This window comes from Juglans microcarpa x Juglans regia, chromosome 5S (genome assembly GCF_004785595.1).
Source record: "Juglans microcarpa x Juglans regia isolate MS1-56 chromosome 5S, Jm3101_v1.0, whole genome shotgun sequence".
In the NCBI taxonomy this organism is placed as follows: Eukaryota; Viridiplantae; Streptophyta; class Magnoliopsida; order Fagales; family Juglandaceae; genus Juglans; species Juglans microcarpa x Juglans regia.
Window position 1 is genome coordinate 21,840,943 of NC_054603.1, and position 24,238 is coordinate 21,865,180.

At 37.5% G+C, this 24,238-nt stretch overlaps 1 protein-coding gene across 1 annotated transcript; it reads right to left on the reverse strand.

The window, feature by feature from the left end:
• Positions 1-22,914: 22,914 nt before the first annotated feature.
• Positions 22,915-24,092, reverse strand: LOC121267438 (50S ribosomal protein 5, chloroplastic). The gene is made up of 2 exons (XM_041171296.1): positions 23,840-24,092; positions 22,915-23,434 (listed from the first exon to the last, which is right to left on the reverse strand). The coding sequence occupies exons 1-2, from the start codon at positions 23,961-23,963 to the stop codon at positions 23,088-23,090; spliced, it is 471 nt and encodes a 156-aa protein (XP_041027230.1). The 5' UTR covers positions 23,964-24,092; the 3' UTR covers positions 22,915-23,087.
• Positions 24,093-24,238: the final 146 nt, after the last annotated feature.

A 24,238-nucleotide genomic window follows, 5' to 3' on the forward strand; every position in this document is an offset into this window, starting at 1 on the left:
CATTACAACTTTTTTAAATTCTCATATAAAATATATTAAACAATTTAATTTTTTCAAATCTCAAAATAATAATAATATTAAAAAATAATATTCGTTGTCTTCCATCTTGGCCATCTGAGTTTGCATTCCTTGCAATTTTGCTACGAGTTTCCCACTATCAAACGAAACTCAAGGAAACGAACACAATTTTTTTGAGAGCCGGCTTTCTTTTTAAAAAATCATAGGACCGTGTACAGGGAATCACATTCTTCGCAATACACAAAAGTAAAAACTATTTACTCTTACGGAAATGTAAGGAATAAGGGATAAATGCAATAAATATGTAAGATTAAATGTGTATGCAACCAAGTTGGACCTTTTCAGCGTAGTCAAGAGGAAAACAAAGAACAAGGTTTCAAGTTTTTCTTTATAGTAAATAAATGAATAACGTTGGGAAAGAAACTAAAATTCAAGCTTTATGATCATATATTTATAATATATATCGTAATGAAGAATATTTTTGTAAGATTCGGGTACATTTTTCTTTTCATTCTTCATGATTTACTCAATCGATTACTTGACTAGGATTATACCCGTTTTGGATACTTAGAATATCTCAATATATCTGTAAATATTAGTGAAATAGTTTGACATAATATATTTTATTAGATTTTGAGAAATGAGAGAAAAAGTTTAATAAAAATATTATAAAAGTTAAAAAATTGCTTAACAATCATTTTTATTTTAGAATTTGAAAAAGTTGTATTATTTTTTTGTATTTTGTTTGAGAGTTTGAGAAAGCTGTAATGATTAGTTAATGATTAGATAAAAAATCTAAAATTTCAAATTAAAAAGTATTTGCGTTTGAGTGATGTTTGTAAATGAAATATCTTAGAAGCAAAACACTAAACTCACCAAGGGTTTGTCCCGATAGGTGTTTTTTATTTTTGGAAAACTCTCCTTGAAGGCGGTTTTGTGCACCAACTGCGCACGAAAGATGACATGGAATGCAGTTGGATTAACGAAATGGTGCGTGTTGAAGAGGTAGGAGATGAAATTCTATGGGAAAATTGTACTTGAACTTGAAGGCGATTTCGTGCGTCAACCTTTCAAGCTCGAAGTCCCTGGGCTATTTCGCTCCTCTTCACCGAGAATATCCGTTGACCCCATCATCAAGATACCGGTGTACAGGTCAAGAGGTGAGGCTGGTTCAAAAAGTCTTGGACGTCTGTTTCGCACGGCGGTCACAGCCTCGGACTCTGTCTACAATACCTGACAGTGCAGGGTCATGTACTACTAGTTTAAGAAATTTAAGGATAATCCCAAATCTGAGATGGGTGGGTATACGAGGATCTTGCACTCTGGGAAGCCTGACAAGTACATGGATGAGATCCCCACCTTTGTTGCCTAGCTCTTCCCATAGCTATTCCTTCCTTTTCATCAATTTATATGTACTGAGTGTTTTACCATCGGAAAGAAATACAAGACATGGTTACAAAGAGCAGAAGTCTGCCATAAATGGGAAAGTAATTATAGATGCACGATTTACCATTAAAATCCCCGTATAAATAGGATTGTGTGTGATTTTTTTCTTACTCAAAACATCAAAGGTACTTAACCACTTTTCTTTTTCCCATATGAGATATTAACCCATAATGTGTAGCTTTCAAATTGTCAGGCCTATGAGTGTCCAGTTCAAATCTGTTAGTTCTTCGGCCATTCTCTCACTCACTGTTTGATTTGATAATGAACAATAGTTCTCCATAGAGTATCGGCCAAACGTTAGAGGAAGAGATTTGGGGTGGGATTTGGGAGAGATGAAGGGATCTAAAGATTGAGTGGCCTGCGTTGCATTGAGGAAGGATGATGATGAAGCCGAAGTCGTCTTCTTCTTTCTATTCTCTATGTTTTTTGAATTTTTTTTTTTGAATTTTTCCAATGACATTTGACAAAATAGTCCACCTAATCACTTGGTACGTGGTTGGTGCACAGGACCGCCTGTACCTAGAGGAATTATTATTTTTACTTAATAATTAAAGAAGTATTTTTTAATAATATTATAAATTTTTTTAAAAAAATATTTAAGGGTATAAAAAAATGTAGGAAAAAAAATCAAAAAATAAAAATAAAAAGGCCAAATGGGCTTTTAATCGTATGTGACTTAGATTTTGATTTTTTTTTTTTTAAATTTTTTATAAGAGTGTTGAATTTGGAGAATTTAAATATGTCAATATCTTATGTCAAACTGTTATAGAAATTTGGTAAATAGAGCTTAGCCATTAGAGAGAAGTGCACGACCGTTCGGTTTTTCACATTTAATATTCACTCTTTGCAGAACTTACAATGATGAGATGCGTAGAGTCAAGAATAAATCTGGAGTGAGGATGATACCCTATATATAATACCTGAATTCCAATTTTGACCAGCATAAAATAATGGATGTGTCTTTAATGGATCTCTACACATGACTTGGGTCTGTACCACTTTAATGCTCATAATCTGACCAAAATCATCGATTTCTAGAGATGTATCAATAGCCTAGTTATGTCAGTTTATTGATCACACTTAATGGGCCTTACAGACACTACTCAAACCTTATATTTGACAATTATAGAATATATGATTTATGATCTATGATCTATGTATGTCAATTAAATTAAAATAATTATAACAATCTTTCACTTGGACCACATAGGTCCTTGAAAAAATCAAATATTGTAAACTTTATGAGCTGTAATTGCCAAACTTTATGGATATCATTTAAAAGCAATCTGGCTCTTTGAATAATATCAATATAGGATCACAGTCGTTGTCACATTTATCGTAATAGGACCCATCCATAGTCAACTAATATCATCAACAATATAGATCAAGTATGAATGTATAGCATGTAAATTTCATGTAATGTGATCTTTTATCATGCCTATTTTCAACTGGTCCAACTTTATAACTCAAACATGAGTTCCTGCATCACTTTTCCAAAGCTTTATGTATCATCACAATTTGAAAGAAATGCAACTTCATTTTAGAATCATCAATGAACCAAAATACAATCATAATAAGAGTCAATAAATTAAATACATAACATACAAACTACCACTAGTAAAATATGTTACTAGGACTAATCACTCTCATACAAGATACATGTTCCTTAAACACTTTAAGTGGTAAGCCCATAGTGACCGGATATGCAACCATGAGATTTGTATTAATTTACTCAATTGACACATGACGATTTTGACTCTTTCCTTCACAATACTAAACTTATCAATGTGCTCAGACTTTGACGAACTCCTGTCGTTCCTGGAATATAACTAAGCGGCCTTATTACCACAATAAACATTTAGTGGACTCTCAATGTTATCCATGACTTGAAGTCCAGTGATGAATTCCGCAACCACATTGCTTGATTGGAAGCCTCATAGAAAGTAATTAATTCTGCTTTATAGCAAGTAATTGATTGAAGGAAAAATCTATTCTTAGGTCGGTTGAAGTTACCAACACCACACACCATGAAGTGGCGAACCCGGTCTGGTCGCCATGTCACAATTTTACACTTCCCACCCAGATGGGGTTTGTCCCTTCATAGATTCATTCCTCCCCGTCTCCCTCACTTCCCTCTGTCCGTAACCAAAATCACCGAAAATCTCAAGTTCAACAACATCGTTGTGCGAGAAAAGGACCCGCACCCACCAAGCCTCTGTTTTCCCAAGGCGATTTCTCAACCCGCACCCACCAAGCCTCTCTTTTCCCTAGCTTAGATCCGCTGCATCGCCGTGCAAGAAAAGGCTCCGCACCCACCAAACCTCTATTTTCCCTAGGTGATTTCTCAACATTTTGCAGGTTCTCAACATTTTGCAGGTTCTGAATATTTTTCCTTTCTAAACATTTTGCAGGTTCTAAAAAATTGTAGGTTCCACCCGTGTGTTTCCTTCACTCTCTGGCCCTCTCACTCTCAGTTTCTCAACATTTTGCAAGTTACTCCACCTCAATTTCCTTCATTCTCTTATAATTATAATTATCTCATCTCGAATTTTTTATATTTGAGATAGGATTGGATAGGAGCTTAGTTGTAAAACTTGATAATGCCCCTTTATTGATCAGAAGTTCACTTATCTACATGACTTGTTAAGGAATTGTGTGGATAGTTCCCTTTGAGCCCAAACTGTAAATTGCATTTCAACAAAGATATTGCATATGGTGGAGGACAATCGGAGTTTGTTTGGCCGGTCGGCGTCGACAGCAGCACAACACAATGACGTGAAGAATGAAGCACAGTTGGCTGAAGGAGGGCAAAGGAGCAATGCTAGAGAGGAGCGATGCAGGAGAGGAGAAAATTTCGAATGAGCCGTACAGAGGAAGACATTCAGCAAAACGTTCGTTTTACTTGAAAAAAAAATAAAAAATAAATGAAATGCCACATCACCCACGTGTGGTGTTGGAGAAGTAAAGGCAGGTGTATGGACAAACTCTTGATTGATTGAAAGCCTCATAGTAAGTAATTAATTTTGCTTTCATGGTAAAAAAAGCTATAAGCATATGTTTGAAACTTTTCCACAACACATCTTAATCTGAAATGTATCTCTTTCTAACAAGACAATTAGCAAAGTCGGAGTCCGAGAACCCAATAATCTCCAAATGGTCTTACCTCCAATATGTGGGCATATGGTTTTTTGTTCTTTGCAGGTTCCACATTACCCTTTTTGAGGCTTTCCAGTAATCCATGCATGGATTGCTCAAATATCTACTAAGCATTCTAACTACATACGCAATATTTGAACACGTGCAAACCTGAGCATACATGAGGCTCCCTATTGTTGATGCATAAGGGATGTCCTCCATTTGTTTCTTTTCAATATTGTTATTTGAGCAATGAAGCAAACTTAATTTGTTACCTTTTGCAATGGATGCATCCCTAAATGAACAATTTTGCATGCCAAACCTACCGAGTATTCTTTTTAACATATGTATTTTGTGATAAACCAACTATACTATGTGATCTATCTGATGAGCCTGTACGCCTATCAAGAAAGATGTCTTAACAAGATCTTTCATTTCATAATGTTTCAAAAGAAATTTCTCAGTTTCATATAACAAACCTATGTCACTATTCGCCAGTAGGATGTCATCGACATATAGCACAAAAAATATAACTTTGCTTCTATTGATCTTATGATAAACACATTGATCCACAACATTTTCCTTACAACCAAAACATGAAATTACTCAATCAAATTTTTGATACTATTGGCGGGATGCCTGCTTAATTAAACCATAGATAGATTTCTTCAATTTTCAAACCAAATGACTTGATTCATCAGTCTTAAGTCATCTGGTTGCACAATTGTTTCCTCAATGTAACAATTGAGAAAAGTGGTCTTTATATCCATTTGATGAAGTTCTAAATTATAATGAGCTACAAGTGTCATAATGATTCTAAAAGAGTATTTCAATGAAACTAGAGAGAAAACCTCTTTATAGTCAATATCTTCCTTTTGAGTAAAGTCTTTTGCAACTAGGATTTCTGCTTTTTGGCTTGCGTTAGGTTTTTACGTAAGGCTGCATGGCATCCGCGGACGCTAGCGCTAGTTGACGGTCCTTCATTGACCTCATCTCGATGGTTCCGTTGCCACTTCTTGAGATATCTGTTGGGCCCGTGCACCAAAGTGTATGGATGGTGATTATTATTATTATTATTATTATTTTTTTATTTTTCAATTTTCCAAAGATGAGATCAATAGTTCGGTGGAGCCTTTTAGGTTCTCTATTGTTTTGAAGTTCCTGCGGCAATGGCCCTCACTGGATGCGATTAGAGCATTTATTCATAGTTGCTGGGGTCTTGCTGCTATACCAGTTGTTTCAACGATGCTGAGGCCGAGGAATGTGTTTATCCGCATGTCTTCAGAGGTTGATTTCCTAAAAGCGTTATCATGAGAATCTTGTGAAGTTGATGGCGTGCCTTACCGGGCCTTTAACTGGATGCCAGGGTTTAATGAGGATGAAGAGCTTTCGGGTGTTCTAGTTGGATTCTTTTGCCAGGTTTGCCTCCCAACTTTTACCATGAATATTTTCTAAAAATTCTAACGGCCCCTATTGGTGGATTCATTCGACGAGACAATCCTACTCACTGTGTTACAAGAATAGATGGTGCTTGTGTTTGTGTAGAAATGGATGAAGCAAAGGAACCTCTTTTATCTTTCTGGACTGGTGCCCCAGGATTGGTGTCGAGTAGAAAAAAGGAAATTGTGTATGAGACTCTTCCAACCTTCTGCTGTAAATGCAAGGTACAGGGGCATAACTAGTGTACTTGTCGTGCGGGCAAAACTCAAAAGGAGAAAACCTGGATTAGGAAGCGAGGTCCAATTATTAACTCAGAGATGAATAGTCAGCCAAAGATTATTGATGTGGAAGAGAAGTCTGTTGAAGAGAGAAGTGATGCCAAGGTCTGCTTGGTGGAGGGTCTAGGCAAAGAGAGTTCAGAAGACCAGTTTCAAGTTGGAATTTTGGAAGGGGTTCAAGAGGTTGGAGGTTCACATAATATAGTTTGAAGTGTAGAGGGGCAACCTTTAGTGGAGTTGCATAATGTGGTTGCGGATTCTAATGCCATATCAGCAGGACTTCAGGGGGTTGGGTCTGATACGATCTAAATAGAGGACATGTGCTTGCAGATAGATGGAAATGAGAATACAGAACAGTTTGATGAAGAGTGTCCTAATGATGATTTTGTGCTCTTGGAAGAGGTGACTGCTTCGGATCCGGAACCTGAATCTCATCTGGAGGTTCTTCCTAAGGATAAGGATTACCACATGGACAAAGAGGGGGACGTGAAGAAAAAGAAATACAGGAAAAAAAAGTTTGTGAAAGTAAGAAGTTCTGCTTGGGTTGTTTCCCGTTCAACCAATCTATCTCAATGATTAGCCCCATTTTTGCATGGAACATAAGGGGGATAAGGTCTTCTAGAGGCCGACTTAAGAAGCTAGTTGCGAGTTTGAAGCCAAAGGTAGTAGTTCTGATGGAGCTGTTTCAGAGTTGCTGAGGTCGTTATTTTTAGATAATGTCATTTCGAATGTAGATGCTGGAGGAAAAATTTGGGTGTTCTGGAGTAGGGACCTTGATGTCCAACTTACTCGTCTGGGTTCTCAGTTTATCTCGTTGAGAGTGGGTGAGGGATCTCAGTATTTTTCATGTACTTTCATTTATGTTAAGTATAGCATGTATAAACGGAAACTGTTATGGGATGAATTAAGCCCCAGTTACATGGGCACTAAACCGAGCTTATTGGTTGGTGGCTTCAACATTATTCGGTATGATTTGGAAAGAAAAGGTGGTAGGCCTGGATCACATGTTGCTAAGGAGGATTTTAATCACAGGATTCATCAATGTGGTTTGATGGTGATGAACACGAAGGGTAGAAATTTTACTTGGTGCAATGGTCAAAGGAGTCTTTCGAGAAGCTAGGCGAAACTAGACAGAGTATTTTTGGATGCAGAATTCAGGGCTAACTTCCTGGATGCAGTTTGTTTGTATCTACCACGGTCCACCTCAGATCGTTGTCCCATGTTGATTGAGATCAAGTCTAACCCTTTTCTGTATGGTGCTTTTCCTTTCTGGTTCCAGCAGATGTAGGCTAATCACCCAGAGTTTTTGGAGTGTGTTAAGGCATGTCTGGCAGGAGCTTGTTCCTGATGTGGGTCTCATGAAGTTAGCTTATAAATTGAAGCGAGTTAAGGTAGCACTAAGGCAGTGGAACAAAGTGGTTTTTGGGCATACAAATGACAATATTGATAGAGTAGTTTGAAGTATTACAAAGAAGGCTTCAAAGTGGTTGGGATGAAGATACCAATCGGGAACTTATTTCGGTAACTGCAGAATTGGCTTGCTAGAGGTAGGGAAGAAATTAGATTGGCTCAAATGGCTAAACTGAAATGGTAGGTGGAAGGAGACCACAATTCTAAGTTTTTTCATGTATGTTTAGCTGATAAAAAGAGTAAAAGGTTCATGGGTATGAGACAGTCAGATGAGGTCAATTTTGATTCACCAGAAGTGCTTCATAATGGGGCTGTGAATTACTTTTAGGATTTTTTGCAGGAGGCACCGTCTAAGGTACTCCCGGATTTAAGCTATTTAATCTCGCCAATTCTTTTGGAGGAGGATTGAGCCCGTCTCGGTGGTGTTCCTTCTATGGAAGAGGTGTTTGATGTTCTTTCTTCTATTATGCACAATAGCACACCAGGGCCAGATGGGTTTGGATCAGGATTCTACACTAGTTGTTTGGAGGTGGTGAAGCTCGATGTCTTAGAAGCGGTTTCGGAATTCTATATTACTAGACAACTTTCTAGATTTTTTACAACTTCTTTTATAGTGTTGATTCCGAAGGTAGAGGTGCCCATGGGGTTGGACTTCTTTTTTAGCATTTGTTCGGTTTTCTATAAAAAAATTTCTAAAATTATTGTTAATCGTTTAACAAATTTTCTTCCAATGATGATTTCGATGGAGCAAGGGGCTTTTATTATGGGGAGGAGCATTTTTGAGAATATTAGTCTAACGCAGGAAATGGTGCAATCCATTAACAAGAAAACTCATGGTGGTGATATCATGCTGAAGGTGGAGATGGCAAAGGCGTATGATCGAGTTCAATGGGAGTTTTTGTTGGAGGTTTTTCGTTGCTTTGGTTTTTCTCTTCAGTTTTGTGATCTTATTAGGGCTTGCATCACTTCTCCATGGTATTCAATAATGATGAATGAGACTACTAAAGGTTTCTTTAAAGGAGGTTGTGGGTTGCGGCAGGGGATCCTCTCTCCCCTTATCTTTTTATTATTATGCAGGAGGTTCTCTCTCGGCTTATAAGTAAGAGTGTGGTGGAGAAAAAATTCGGTCAGTTTACATAGGCTAAAGGTACGACTCTGATTTCTCATCTTATGTATGCTGATGATGTATTGATTTTTACTAATGGCAGTACGAGGTCAATCGGGGAACTTTTAATCGTGTTGAATAAGTATGAAAGATGGTCAGGCCAACATATCAAGAAAGAGAAAACATCCATGTTCTTTTCTAAACATATTACATTGAGTCCCAAGAGAGCTCTTAAACAACTGACGGGGTTCTCAGAAGATTCTTTACCGTTCAAATATTTAGGGGCTCCTATTATTCTGGGAAGGCTTAAGCAAGAGCATTTGGCAGAGATGATATCTAAAGTCCGAAATAAAATAAGTGGGTGGAAGATGAAGTTGCTTTCATCAGGAGGGAGACTCATTTTATTACGGCATGTTCTATCAAGTATGGCTTACATTTATTTGTTGTTTTACAGGTGCCTCAGTCCATCATCAAACTATTACATTGGCTGATGAGTACTTTCTTTTGGGGCAAAAAAAAATGGCAAAGAGAAGAAAAAAGGGGTGGCGTGGCATCATATTTGTGTTCTTGTTGAGGAGGGTGGTTTGGGTTTGAGAAGTCTGGATGACATGCAAAAAGCCCTTCATATGAGATTTGCTTGGAATTTAATTTAAAGTAATTCGTTGTGGGCTAAATTTTTTAAGGAGAAATATGTGGGCTCTAAGCCTTGGTGTCTTATTGATGCGAGGAAGGGTTCAAGGTTTTGGAAAATGATTGTTCGGAGCCTTCCCACATTCCTCAACAATTCTCAGTGGCGTGTTAATTAGGGGAATATTTTCTTTTGACATGATAAATGGTGGGAATGTGGACCTCTTATTGATGATCTACCTATTGTGGGTTGTCTGTTACTTGGAGTCAAGAAATTTAAGCTGGGTAATAGTTGGGATATGGATCTTTTGGTAAGTTTGGTGGGGCATGAGAGTGTGGATGAAATTTTGGAAGTTTTAGTAAGGTGCAAGGGGGGAATCAGATGTGCTGATTTGGCCTAAAAATGATAGTGGTTGTTTTACTACTAAGTCCGCTTGGGATGTGATTCGCATTAGGGGTGCAGATTTTGAATGGCATTCTTGGGTTTGGCTCAAGCTACATCCTTCGAAGATTTCTATTTCTATGTGGAAGGCATGGAACATGGCATTGAGTGTTGATGATCGCCTTCGTAGAATTGGTGTCCCCATTGTTTCATGGTGTGATTGTTGTGAGGAGGGTAACTATGAAGACCAAAATCATGTTCTATTTTCTGGGTCCTTTGCTGCAAAGGTTTGGAGGTTTTGTGGTGCTCTATTTGGTTTGCCCCTTGGTAGTACTTGGATAGAAACAATTTCGATATGGTTTCATTGTGCTTCTAATTGTCACAGGTGGGACGCTTCGTAGGAGTTCTACCAGTTTTAATTACTTGGAGACTTTGGAGTAGGCGACATGTTGCTCGTATGGAGGGGCGTGTTGAATCTTTTCAATTTTTGGTCCTCTATTTGGCATTGGTTGGCGAGGTTTGGTAGTGAAATGCATAAGGTTTCGATATTGTCTAACTTTGATATGCAGGTTCTTCAGGTGCTGTATCTTAAACCGATTACTCCTCAACTGCGTCGATGTAGGTTCGTGGCCTGGATGAAACCTCCTAATGGTTGGTGTGAGTTACAGACGAAAGCAGCCTTGGCAATCCAGGTTCTTCTGGTGTTGGTGGTATTATTAGAGATGCCCATGGCAATATGTTACATGCTTTTGCTTCTTCTATAGGTGTTGGTTCTAACAATAAAGCGGAGTTACTAGCTCTTTTGCAGGGTGTTAAGGCTTGTCATAGGTTGGGGATTAATTTGTGGTGATTGAACTGGACTCGTTGGTTGTGGTATCATGGTGGAAGCGTCATCAATGTGGAGTGTGGTACTTGGAGGATTTCTGGGAGGAAGTCCTTGCAATTCTTGATTCAATAGTGTTTTTGATGAAGCATATTTTTAGAGAAGGTAACATGGTGGCTAATTGGTTGGCTAAGAATGGTGCGACTGGTCTTAACTTGGTTTGGAACCAAAGTGATGAGTTGCCGCGGGTGATGAGAGGTCTAGATCGTTTGGACAAGTTGGGTATGCCATCTTTGCGATTGAAATATAGTTTGATTTGTTTTGTTTGGTTTTTGTTTTTGTTTTTGTTTTTTTTGTTTTTAAGTTGGCTTATGCTTTCTTTGTTTAATTTTTTCTCAGGATTTCAGGTTTGTTGCATTGGTTTTTTTTTCGTTTAATTTAGTGAGTTTTTTTTAAGCCTGGGTTTCATTTTTTTATTATTTGTATCCCCCAGGTGTTGGTTTGTAACCATGGTTTTCCTCTACCGCAAGTGAGGATTTTTTAATAAAATTAGAATACCGTCCTCTTCCTTAAAAAAAAAAAGTCCTTTGCAACTAGACATGCATTATACCTCTTGACATTACCTTTAAAAGTCTTACATGGTTTTAAAAATCTATTTACAACCAATTGGTTTAATACCCTTAGGCAATTCGACAAGGTCCCAAATGTCATTGTTCTTCATAAACTTTAACTTTAGCATTGCACCCCATCCACTTTTGGGAGTTAGCACTTTGTTTGACTTGATAGAAAGAAATTGGATCATCTTTCAACCCTATATCAAACTCATGCTCTTGAAGATAAACAATGTAATCATTCATAATTGCTTATCTCCTTATTAGTAAGAGGCAACCCAAGAATGGTTTAGTGATTTGCATCCTCATCTTAAACTAAGACAGGTGTGACCACCTTGCCACTCAGTATTTGTCAGGGGAATTTCAATGTGTTCATCTTCAAATATCCCTAGGTTGTGTACTCCCATTATCCTGAATATCCTCAATGGACTTGACATTACTCGTCTCAATTATGGTATTACGTGAAGGTCAATAAAACTTGAAATCCCTCATTCTCTCTGAGTATCCAACAAAGTAGCAGCTAATTGTTTTTTAGTCTAGTTTCCTTTCATTAGGCTTTTAGCCTAGCCTCAGCTGGACAACCCTAGACATGAAAAGTACACAATGCATATGGCGTTTTAGCTACTGCTTTACTAGGTAGTCGATTGAGGATGTAAATTGTAGTCTTTATGGCCTCTCCCCACCATTACTCTGGTAAAGAAGAATGAGTTACCATACTCCTAGGCATACCCTTTAGAGTTTTATTTTGTCTCTTAGCTACATCATTTTGCTGTTGAGTCCCTGGTATGGTGTATTGAGGAACAATGCCACACTCTTCTAAATACCTCGTAAATAGCCCAAGACTTTATTCACTTGATCTATCATATCTATGATAATATTCACCACCACAGTTAGATCTAACAACTTTAATTTTCTTATCAAACTGATTTTTCAACTTCAGATTGATATGTGTTACATTAGATTGTAAGGACGTGGCATGTCTCCCAATTCTTTCTTGAGGTTGGAGCCACTCCTAGGTTTTGCATGGTTCACCCCGCTCCCCGTCATCCTTCTCAACGGGTCTGCCTTTTGGTGGGACGGTCATCGTTAAAGAGGCATCCAATGTTCAGGTTGGACAATTGCAGAGTATAGATGGGGCTGGGTTTGCGCATGGTTATGCTGATGTTGTGGCTAATAGACCCCAAGTTTTACCAAAGGTTGATATCCCATTACGTGAGCCGAAATTCAGTGAAGGAGAGATTTTATCTTTTCACAATCGAAAATTTTTAAATCAGCAGAACTGTTCTGTTTTGTTGTGGTTCTGAAATTTTTGCGCCGTAGACCATCATTAGATCATATACGTGGGTTTATCAAAAACAGATGGGGGCTTAAATCGTTATTGGTAGTGGGGCAATTGAGGAATGCTCATAATGTGTTGATCAGGCTTACCAATGAGGAGGATTTCTTAAATATTATGGCTCATGGTAATGCATATGTTATTGGGATCCCATATAAATTTTTTCATTGAATTTCAGAATTTGATGAAGATGTTGAATCACTACTGATTCCTGTTTGGATCTCTCTCCCATGTCTCCCCCGAATTATTTCAATGTTTCTATGTTGAAAGCATTGGGGGAGGGTTTGGTCAGTTCTTGAAGCGTAATAATGCTACCACTTGTGTATTGAGAGCGGAAGCTGCTAGGATATGCGTAGAGATAGATGCGTCTCTACCTTTGAAACATCATTTTTGGCTTGGCCTACTAGGGATTGCAATCAGTCATTATCAAGAAGTGATTTATGAATCAGTCTCGACATTCTGTGGCTGGTGCCGTAAACAAGGCCATGTGGAAAAATGGGAGACCAGAATGGAAAGTTGTGGGAGGAAAGAAGATAGATGCGGGGCCGATGAATGTTCCGGGGGATGGAAAAATAAAAAAATAGGCAAGAAGGACAAAAATTATGAATCGAATTTGAGAGAGAAAATCAGAGTAAGAAAAATGTGGTGTGGAAATTTTGTATGTGTCTAATAGTGGAGACGTAGTTACTCAAAGCCAATTTAATCTAGATGATACACAAGTGCATTTACTGGATAGACAGGAGTTTGAGGGAGAAGACGTTCGGAAAAGTGGTTGTAGGCAAGATCAATCGATGCTGGTGATGACACAAAGTCTTGGCAGTTGGTTTGAATAGTCTAAAAAAATGGAGAGAAAGGAGTTGATTAATGAAGCGTTAGAAGGAATCTCCTCTCAAAGAAGTGCTCTGAGAATTATTGATGAAGTATTGGAATATGAGCTTGGTCGAAATTCAAAGGGGGCTGTAGAAGTGAGGATGAGCATGTGGGGATGAGGGTGCAGGGGAGTTTTTTGTCGGAAAGGAGGAGTATGATGAGTTAGAAGAACTAGCATCAAAATGCTATGATTCAGATAGTGAAATTGAAGTTCCACTTAAAAAGTTGAGCGGTGGAAAAAAGAAGAAAGCCACGGTTGTTCTTGAGCAGACAACACGGTTTAATAAACATTTCTGATTTGATGAATATTCTAATTTGGAATATTAGGGGTATTCGTTCGTCAAAGGCTAGCTTACGACATATTATTAATAAGCACCGTCCATCGGTGGTAGCATTGTTAGAACCTTTTCTCTTGGTTAATAAGTGTTCCCGTTGGGCACAATGGCTACATTGTAATAATTTTTGTCATAATGTTGAAGTTGGCGGTAAAGTTTGGCTGTTTTGGGCAGAGGAGATCGATTTTCAACTTTCTTCAGTCATGGAGCAAGCATTATCAGGTTGGTTCTCTTTGGGAAATTATCGGGTTATGGCTACTTTTGTGTATTCGAGTTATTTTCAACAACAACGTTGTTTGTTATGTCAATATCTTGGTGATGTTAATGTGGATGGTAGGCCTTGGTTTATCGGGGTGATTTTAATCTTATCCGTTCTGAAGGGGAAAAAATTGGGGCATTTGCCGGTCTTCTCAGGCTTGTCTTGAGTTCAATAATTGTATTCAAGAATGTGGGTTATTAGATATTTCTTCTTCTGGTAACAAATTTTCTTGGTGTAATGGGAGGTTAGGGGGTAGGCGAATTTGGGCTCGGCTGGATAGAGTGTTTGTGAACTCTGAGTTTTTATCCATTTTTCCTCATGGTAGAATGGAGTATTTATCTCGCACTTCTTCAGAACATAGTCCCTTGATCACGCAGCTGGCTCAAGTGGGTAGGGTTGGTCCAAAACCTTTGCGGTTTCAACGTACGTGGTGTGATCATGAGGATTTTCTCTCAGTGATTCGGGATTGCTGGAATCAGGAAGTGCAAGGGTGTCCTATGGTGCAAGTGAGGGTGAAGCTAAAAAAATTAAAACCAATGTTGAGACAATGGAATTTAGAGGTTTTTAGAAAGGTGGAGGCTGATATTAATATGATTGAGGAAGAGCTACTAGGGCTGGAACAGTCCGTAGTGAATGAGTATTCCCAGGAGACCGAATTCGAATTATTGCAATGTAAACAAAAACACCTGTAACTCATGCTTAGAGAGGAGATCATGTGTTGCCAGAAATCTAGAATCAAGTGGATGTCGGAAGGGGATGCTAATACTGCATTTTTTCACGCCTCTCTGAGATGCAAAAAGAAATTCAAAGTGTTGGAATGTTTGACACTTACGGATGGTAGGGTGCTTGATTCGGGTGATGCGTTGTTGGATGAGGCAGTTGAATTCTTCAAAGCGCAACTGACGACGTCGCATGTGGATGTGGAAGGCCCTGGTATGAATCTGTTGAATTCTGTTATTATTAATGCAGATAACTTGGCTTTGTGTAGAGTTCCAATACTTTCGGAAGTTAAGGAGGCACCGTGGTCAATTCTGCAGGACAGTAGCCCTAGTCCCGATGGGTTTTCGGCAAGTTTTTTCCATCATGCAGAGATATTGTCAAAGATGATTTACTTCGGTTGGCTGTGGAATTTTTTTAGGGAAAGCCATTGGTTACTTTCTTTGGTGCTACAAATATTTTTTTATTGCTGAAAGTTGAAGAACCCGGAAGTTTTTCACAATTCATACCAATAAGTTTATGTTCTGTAGTATATAAGATTCTTTCTAAATTGATGGTGCATCAGCTTGCACCGATTATGGAGAAATTGATTTCTGAAGAGCAGTCAGCATTTTTAAAGGGTCGTAGTATTTTTTATAACATCTCTATAGCTTAGGAACTTGTGCATAACATTAATAAAAAAACAAGAGGTGGGAACATAATGCTTAAAATTAATATGGCTAAAGCATATGATTGAGTGAATTGAAAATTTTTATTAGAAGTTATGCGAAGGTTGGGTTTTTTGGAGTAGTGGTGGGATTGATTTTTAATTGTATTTCAGCTCTGATGTGTTCGATTATGTTAAATGGATCTCTAAAGGGTTTCTTCAAGCCATCTCGAGGTATCCGACAAGGTGATCCTCTATCGCCTTACCTTTTTATCTTATCTCAGGAACTCTTGTCTCGCATGCTAAATGATGAATTCCAAAAGGTAAAAGTTAGATCATTTAGTGGAAATGGAGGTGTGTTGATTTCTCATTTGTTCTATACTGATGATATTCTTATATTTGCTAATAGGAAAAAGAAATCTGTAACTCAACTGATGAAGACTATTCATGAGTATGAATCAATGTCAGGGCAGTTGGTGAGCTAGGAAAAGTCCTCTATTTTTTTCTCCTCTATGTTTCCGATTGCCAGGAAGTTAAAGATGCTTTGGTTGACTGGTTTTGTAAAGGGTAAATGGCCTGTGTGTATTTAGGGGTGCCGCTACATGTGGGAAGGTTCACCATTCGTCTTTCTGAACCTTTGCTTTTGAAGGTGCAAAAAAAATTGGCAGGATGGAAGAGTAAAATTTTATCCTTTGGAGGAAAAATTACTCTTATTAAGCACGTTTTATCTAGCATGCCAATACATATTTTATCAGTTATGAATTTACCGAAGGGGGTGTTGACATCTCTTAATTCTATTTTTTCAAATTTTCTTTGGAGTTCTGGGGAGGAGAGAAAGAAGAGGAAGTGGATGGCTTGGAGGAACATTTGTTTACCAGTGGAGGAAGGCGGGTTAGGTATTAGAGATATTGCTGAGTGTAAATTTTGTTATTCATGAAATTCGCTTGGAAATTACTGGATGGTAGATCGTTTTGGGCAAAAATTTTTATGGCAAAATATGCAAGAGGAGAACATCCTGCAGCTTTATCTTGCTCAGTGGGGTCTAGATTTTGGAAAAAATTCTATCAATTATGCCTTTAGTGATTAAAAATTCCAGAGTGGAGAGGCTAATTTTTGGTTTGATAATTGGCTGGGGGATGGGGCTATTGTTGAGTCATAAGAGGTGGTGGGTGATTCTCGGTTGCGAGTTGAGGAGCTTATAACGCTGACTGGTTGGGATATGGAAAGATTAACGTCTCTTTTACTTGTGCAGATGGTAGAAAAAATAATATTTTGGCCGGGGAAGTTATGAAGCGGCAAAGATATTTTGGTTTGGCAGCCGACATAAGATGGTTTGTTTTCGAAAAAATCCGCGTGGCAAATTATCTAGGTGCATGGAGATTTTTGTCTTTGGCAAAAATGGCTATGGCATAAGTATATTCCCTAAAAAAAAGTCATTTGTGTGTTGGCGAGGAAAAGGGGCTTTACCGGTGGATGACAATATTGCTAAACTTGGGATTCCATTAGTCTCAAAGTGCAACTGTTGTGTGTCGCCGAAACAAGAAACTACAGAGCATGTGTTATGTGTGTGGGGGGGGGGGGGGGGGGGGGGGGGGGGGGGGGGGGGGGGGAGTTGTCAATATCACTTGGGCATTGTGGAGAGCAAGGTGCGAAGCACAGATGGAAGCTAAAAATGTTGACTGGCAAGGGGTTAAGTCTGGCTTGATAGCAATTTTCTCGACAGAATGGAAACTCAAACAAATGAGTGCTAAAGACCTGGAAGTTGTGAATGCATTAAATATTCCGTTTGTGCCGATTGAGAAGAAAATGCCAAAGGTGGTTGCATGGAGGAAACCGAGTAAGGGTGGTTTAAAACTTAATATTGATGGTAGTTCCTATGGTGATCCTGGTTTGGCTGGTGGGGGAGGAATTTTCAGGGATGCTAAAGGCCGAACTGTGGCTGGGTTTGCAAGGCATTATGGTGTGGTTTCGAATACAATAGCTGAGGGTCGTGCACTTCTTGATGGGTTACGGATGGCTCAACAAATGGGTCTTAGAGATTTTATTGTGGAGTCGGACTCGGCGGTCATTGTTGGATGGATCCAATCGGGAAGGTGTACGCTATGGTATTTGTGGGATTTTTGGGATGAAATTAAAATTCTTTTTAGTGCATTGAATTGTAGTATTTGTCATATTTTCAGGGAAGCAAACATGGTTGCAGATTGCCATGCTAAACAAGGGGCCAATAATAATGGGGTGTTGTTCTATGGAGTAGATATATGGTGCAGGGTGTTAAGAGGATTGTTGTGCACGGATAGTTGGGAACTGCCTTATTTACGTTTCTAAATGCTTGTTGTATTGGTTTGGGTTGTGGGAATTTTGTTTGGGTTTCTGAGGGTGTTATGAATCAGGTGTGATTTGATTATTTGTTACGGTATTCATCCGACACAAATGACGTTTTTTTTTAATAAAATCGGGAGGTTGGACATGTGACATTCGCTCTTAAAAAAAAAAAACTCCAGCTTGATAAGCATTAAAAACTTCTAATGATTGTGATTTTTTACATATCAAATATAGATGTCCATAACGAGAATAGTCATCTATAAAAATGATAAAATATTGTTAACCATTCCAATATGCCATAGGGAATGGATTACAAATGTCAGTATGTATCACTTCTAAGACGACTAAACTCCTGTTGTCACTCATTTTCCTTATATTTGTTTGCTTGCATTGTTTATATCCAATATAGATTTTAAAATCTAAAACATCAAGAGGACCAATAATTCTAAAAGACATAAGCCTTACAATTTTCTCTTTCAAAATATGTCCCAAACGCTTACACAACAATATATAGGAATTCTCATTAATAATTAATCTCTACTCTGTTCCACAACTATTTACATGCAAGGTTTAATGTGTCTTTAATTGAGAGGCATGCAAATCGAACAAATAAAGATTATCAATTAAAAATTCCATACAAATAACATTTGAATTTCGGAACAGATTAAATTTCTCGTTTTCAAATGAAAATGAACAAGAATAATTAGATTTGCCCAAACAAGAAACAAAAATTAAGTTTCGTCTAAATGACACTACATAAAAACGTCTCGTCCAAATCCAAATAAAAATCAAACTCTAATTTCACTATATAGACTCAAACTTTATTGCCATCTTCCAAGCACTTAATGGATTTTTCAATATTACTAGGTGTTAGACACTTTGGGTAATCCTGCATAGGACCATTTATGTGAATGGTAGCTTTCGAATCCATCCACCAAGTGTTAGGTGGCACAATGGCCAAACAAATTTCAGTGCAAACAAAAATAAGAAAAATTACCAAAAGAGAAAAAACTCTAGTCACTCCAATCACCCAAAAAACAAATCAAAATATAATTTGAATGGTGAAAAACAACACAAATATGAAACCGTATTATACAAATAATAGAAATTGTATTTTCAGAACGATCTGGCAATGAGACTTTGATACTACTTATTAAATTTAGAGAATCTGAATATGCCAAGATTTCATGTTAAATTGTTGTAAAAATTTGGTAAAGAGGAATACCTGTAGCCATTGGAGAGGAGAGCACAACGATTCAGTCTTCCATGTCCAATATTCACTTTTTGATTAAAAATCAGATGTGATGCATAGTGTCAAGAATGAATTTGGAATGGGGACCATAACCTAGATATAATACCCGAATTCCAATTTTGCCCATCATAAAATAAAGAAATTACATAAATTTTTAATGGGTCTCTACACATGAATTAGGGCCGAACAACTTCAATATTCACGATTTGACCAAAATCATAGGCTTCTAAAGATGTGTCAATAACCTAGTTATGTTACTTTATTGATCACACTTAATGAGTATAATAGACATTACCAAAACCTTATATTTGACAATTATAAAATATATGATTTATGATCTATGTAGGTCCATTAAATTTTTGATCTATGTAGGTCATTAAATTAAAACATTTCTAACAAAATGTTTTAATGAATTCTATTTTTCGATTGGATTGTGAAATATCTTCCAGGCTAATTAAGTGTTTGGAGCTATTTGCATGCCCGTGCTTATAAATGTGGCATGAAAAATAAAGATATACTTTTGTCTATGGCAATTAGGGCTAACAATATTTGACACGATCCATAAGCACGATATGAACGCAACACAAAATAACAGGATTATGGTTGTGCATAATAGAGTTTGGGTAAATCAATGTCAACCTAAAAATGACAAAACATTAATCGGGTCAAATTTGGATTGATCCAGCAGATTCATGAATCAACCCATATGTCCCGATTTCATTTAAATATTTTTATGAAAATATGTATCATATGTTAGTTATATATATACACACGTATATAGATAAACTTAGGATGGATAGAATATGCAAAAATGCAAAGTTAGACATTTTGCATTTTGAAAAAGGAAGTAAATTTCGCTATCTCGAAGCATTTTTTGGCACGAGATATTCTTAGGGTGTGTTTGGGTAGTGAGAGTACTTGAGATACTCTCACTACTATTCTTTACTTTATTATTATTTTTTACTTACTTTTCTACTTGAGATACTTTTCACTTACTTTTTACTACTATTCAATATTTTATTATTATTTTTTCACTACTATTTACAAACATTCTCAACACTTATTAGGTATTCTCACTACCCAAACCAAGCCTTAATATTACTTCCATAATTAAAGTTTATTAAAAGTGAATGTTCTTTTTTACTTTCTTACATAACTTCTTACATTTAGTAAGGTGAAACAAATAGTAATCAACTGATAAATGATAAAATATCATTTCTCATCTTGGGAAATGATAAAAGGTCAAAGTTTGTACTTGATATGTCAAAGAAAAAATATATAAAACAATTTACTGCATTAAAGTTTCAAATAAAAAATTTATATTTTGTTGTCAGTTTCAATTACAAGAACGGTTATATTCACAAAAAGATTCATAAAAAACTACTTCAAAAAGTGATGTGGCATTATGGTACATTAAGTTTGCTTTACAATAAAGAAAGCTTTATAATATAAAATACCATATCATGTTACATCACTTTGTGAGCTAGATTTTGTGAATCTCTTTGTAGACTAATTATTTTCCTTCAATTATTTACTAATCAACAAGTGCTAATGTAGAAAGTAGATTTTTTTTTTTCAACTTGAAGCATATGATAATTATGTTTTTACATAGATTCACTGGAAAATGTATTTAAGAGCATGAAAAATGAGGAAAATAGGTTAACCCGACACGAACCCGGCTGATGCATACTTGAATGACTTATTTTGTTATTCGAGCTGGGTTAGGGTTGGCTCTTTCGTGACACGAGTTCGAATAACCCGACACAAATCCGAATGACACAACACGAATTGCCATCCCTAGACTGGCAATGAAAGGGGCCATTATCCGGGCAGCTCCTATCCTTTAAACCATTATCCAGCCCGAATAGGCATGGATGGCAAATCTGGGTTTCTTTACACATTCCACTACCATAAAAAGATGCAAAAGGAAAAGAAGAAAAAAGAAAATAACGAGAGAAACAATTCAGTGTTTTCCTTGCAAGAATGCCAGGATATGTTGGCAAAATATTTCTTCACTTCAATTTCTTCCATTCATTTCAAATAATAAACAGAGATTAATATGTAGCCTGCATCTGCAAAAAGGAAGTAGACGCAGGAAACTATGAAGGATTTGTCCCACTATGCCCTTCCTATATGGTACAATGTTCTTCTTGTGTAATGTTGTTCAGTGATTCAAAATTGCTATAGTGCATCTTAAGGGTGCTACAAGCCCAAATTAAAGGCCGAAGAAAGTAGATTTAGTGCTCTGAAACTACAATCTAACAAATTTATCGAAGATTGCATCGAAATGCAAGTACTGAGTTGAGAACTCGTTCGAAAAAAAGGGTCTGCTAATTCCTGACCTAAATAACATCAGGTTAACTGTATATTCCTAGGAAATTATCAAAGAATAGTTCATGGAAAACTTGCTTCTACCTCCATTAAAGAGAGAAAATGAAACCAACTATTTTAATCAGGAATTTCCCAAACTTAATGACTAAAGAACAATAAGTCCTAATACTTGTTCGACCACGATCCCATTTGACATGAATAACCTCACTTTTGGAACCAATGAAATTAATATGAAACTGAGTTTTTACCTACCGGAATGGTTTTTTTCAATATAGAACGATGAAGAGTCATTACAGAGGAAGGTCACATGATCTGGTCCTACATTCAGAGTGCACGTTTAGCAAGCTGTACTTAATCTATACCCATTGTTATCATCCAGCTACCTATCAGCATCGATGTGCCAACCTCCCGGTTTTCACATGTGGTGAGTTTGAGCTTACTTAACCCCCAGAAGTAGACTATAAGAGAGTTTGAGCTATGAAGCCAAGTAGTAGTGATTGGTCCTGATCCGAGAACTAAGGGGGAGGTTTGGATAGTGACTTGAGATGAGATGAAAGTTGAATAAAATATTGTTACAATATTATTTTTGTTTTGGGATTTGAAAATGTTGATTGTTTATTGTATTTTGTGTGGGAGTTAGGGAAAGTTGTAATTATTAGATAAGATGAGATGAGTTGAGAGGCTTCTTGTATCCAAACAACCCCTAAAGCTAACGACAATAGTATATATATTAAACAAAGGCATTCTGAGACTGCTCATGCTAAGTGCTCACCATTAGGAGGTTGACACAGTATACAGCACAAATCTAAGATTCATAAATGTTTCTACCACAAATGCCACAAGAATCTATGTGAAACCAATAAATCATTTCACACAAAACTGTCAGATGCTATATACAATGTAAATGCTAGTCCTAATTGGTGTTGAATCTTGCCCATGGCTTCCCTGCCCCACTCTGGTACGAACCAAACCAAACCAAACCAGCCTTCCACAAAGTCGTGCAAAACCTATTTCAAGAGTATCCCCCTAATCCAAAAGTTTGCTCTAATGGCTACTGCTATTGACTTCACCAGAGGATCAGAGAGAATACATAGCAATAGATCCCAAACTCAAATTTCATTCCGTTAAAGTCTTAAAAGGATTGGTTCATTTGCCCATAAATTTCTCAATCTATTTCCCGCCACACCCTTAGGGATTCAAAAGGCAATTAAATCTGAATCCTGAAGTGAATACAGGACTTTAGACAAGAACTAAAGTTTGGAAATATATGCAACTTAGGTCATCTACGGCCTGTATGCTTTTGACTCTGAATATCATGATGACGCAACAAAGCTCTGGGGTTTATGTAGCATCCGGTGCAGAGTTCGTGGCTTATAACCAAAATGCCTCTTTATTAAAAGGTCTCTGAACTCTCAGACGCTTTTGAGTTTTACCTCACAGAACTGATTACGCAAATCACCCGACACAAAATATAGAGAACTCTGATGTAATTGGATATATTTTAGGATAATGGGGCTATTTAATCAACCTATAAATGTGTATATTTCTTCTACCAGGATGACTAAAAGAGATTTAAACCCTCGGCAATTCGACTTCAGAACAAATTGGGAAAATGTTACAACCATTGTAGTCCTTTGAACAAATAAGATACACTGGTACAATCTAAGCTCCAAGAAGCAAATTAAAATTACGCCAAAAAGCATTAGAGTCAGCACAAAACCTGAAAATCAGCTTAGGGCAAATTTCAGACATTCTTTAGCTTCTTCATCTTTGAGGGGGGCCACCGGCCCTTCTTCCGCAGTCTCCTCTTTCGGACAAGCCTATTCCTCCTAAGCCTTACCTTCTTTGCCAATTTCATCTTGAGCTTCTGCTCCATCCTCTCTTGCAGCTTCGACTCCAAAGGGAGTTTGTCAACTGGCACAACCTCCTCCTTGTTCTCAGCGTCTTCCTTGCTATCGGAAGTAGGCTCACCAGCCGTTGCATCAATGGCAGAGGAAGCATTGACAACTATCGAACTCATCTTCTTAATGACACCAGTTCCTTTGAAACATTTTGGGTGCAGACCAATTGGTTTCACGTGCAACCTGGAGACTGAAACCAATGGCATAAGATTTGGAATGGGAAAAAAAAACTAGAAGAACACAGATGAGTTATTGGAAGCAAAACCCAGATAACATTTCGTGAGCTTTACTTTATTTTGGATAGGTAAAAAGGAATTATTAAACCAAGTAATTAGGAATAGCCCAAGTACCGATTATACAAGAGAGAAAATCTAATTATAAGCTGCGAACATTTCGTGAGCTATTTTAATCAAACAATATAAATGCAGATTAAAGTGAAGCTGATATGTTTGAAGAAAAACCCGACCCAGTTTATGCTTGAATACTCTGTAAGAACCGATTGCTACAAGAGATGGCTTTCGAGAATAAAATTCACAATACCAAATCAAGATTGCACTAAAAAAAGAACCAGCAAGAGTGAGGGGGAGAGTCTTACTTGAGGTAGCAGTGATGTGAAAGGCCGATGATGATGCTGTTGATGAATGCGAAAATGAAGACGAAAAGGACGATGAGGAGAAGGAGATAGAGGTGAGAGGATTGGAGCAGAGAAAAAGAGCCATTTTTCCAAGTCTGGCCCTGTTCAGTCTCTTTGAAAATTTGATCGTTTGGATGCGTAGTGTGGATAAGGCTTATTACGTCCTGCTTGTCGAGAGTGTCAGCGTCTCGCCTCTCCTCTCTCCATCCGATAAGGTATTCACATTCAGCATGCTACAAAATTAAATTATCCGGCCCGGACCGGAAACCGTATTTCTGGATGTGTGCGGGCGGTTATCCGGACCATATAACCGGACCGGTTACCCGCACATATCTGGTAGAAGTGCCAAACAAAGCATTC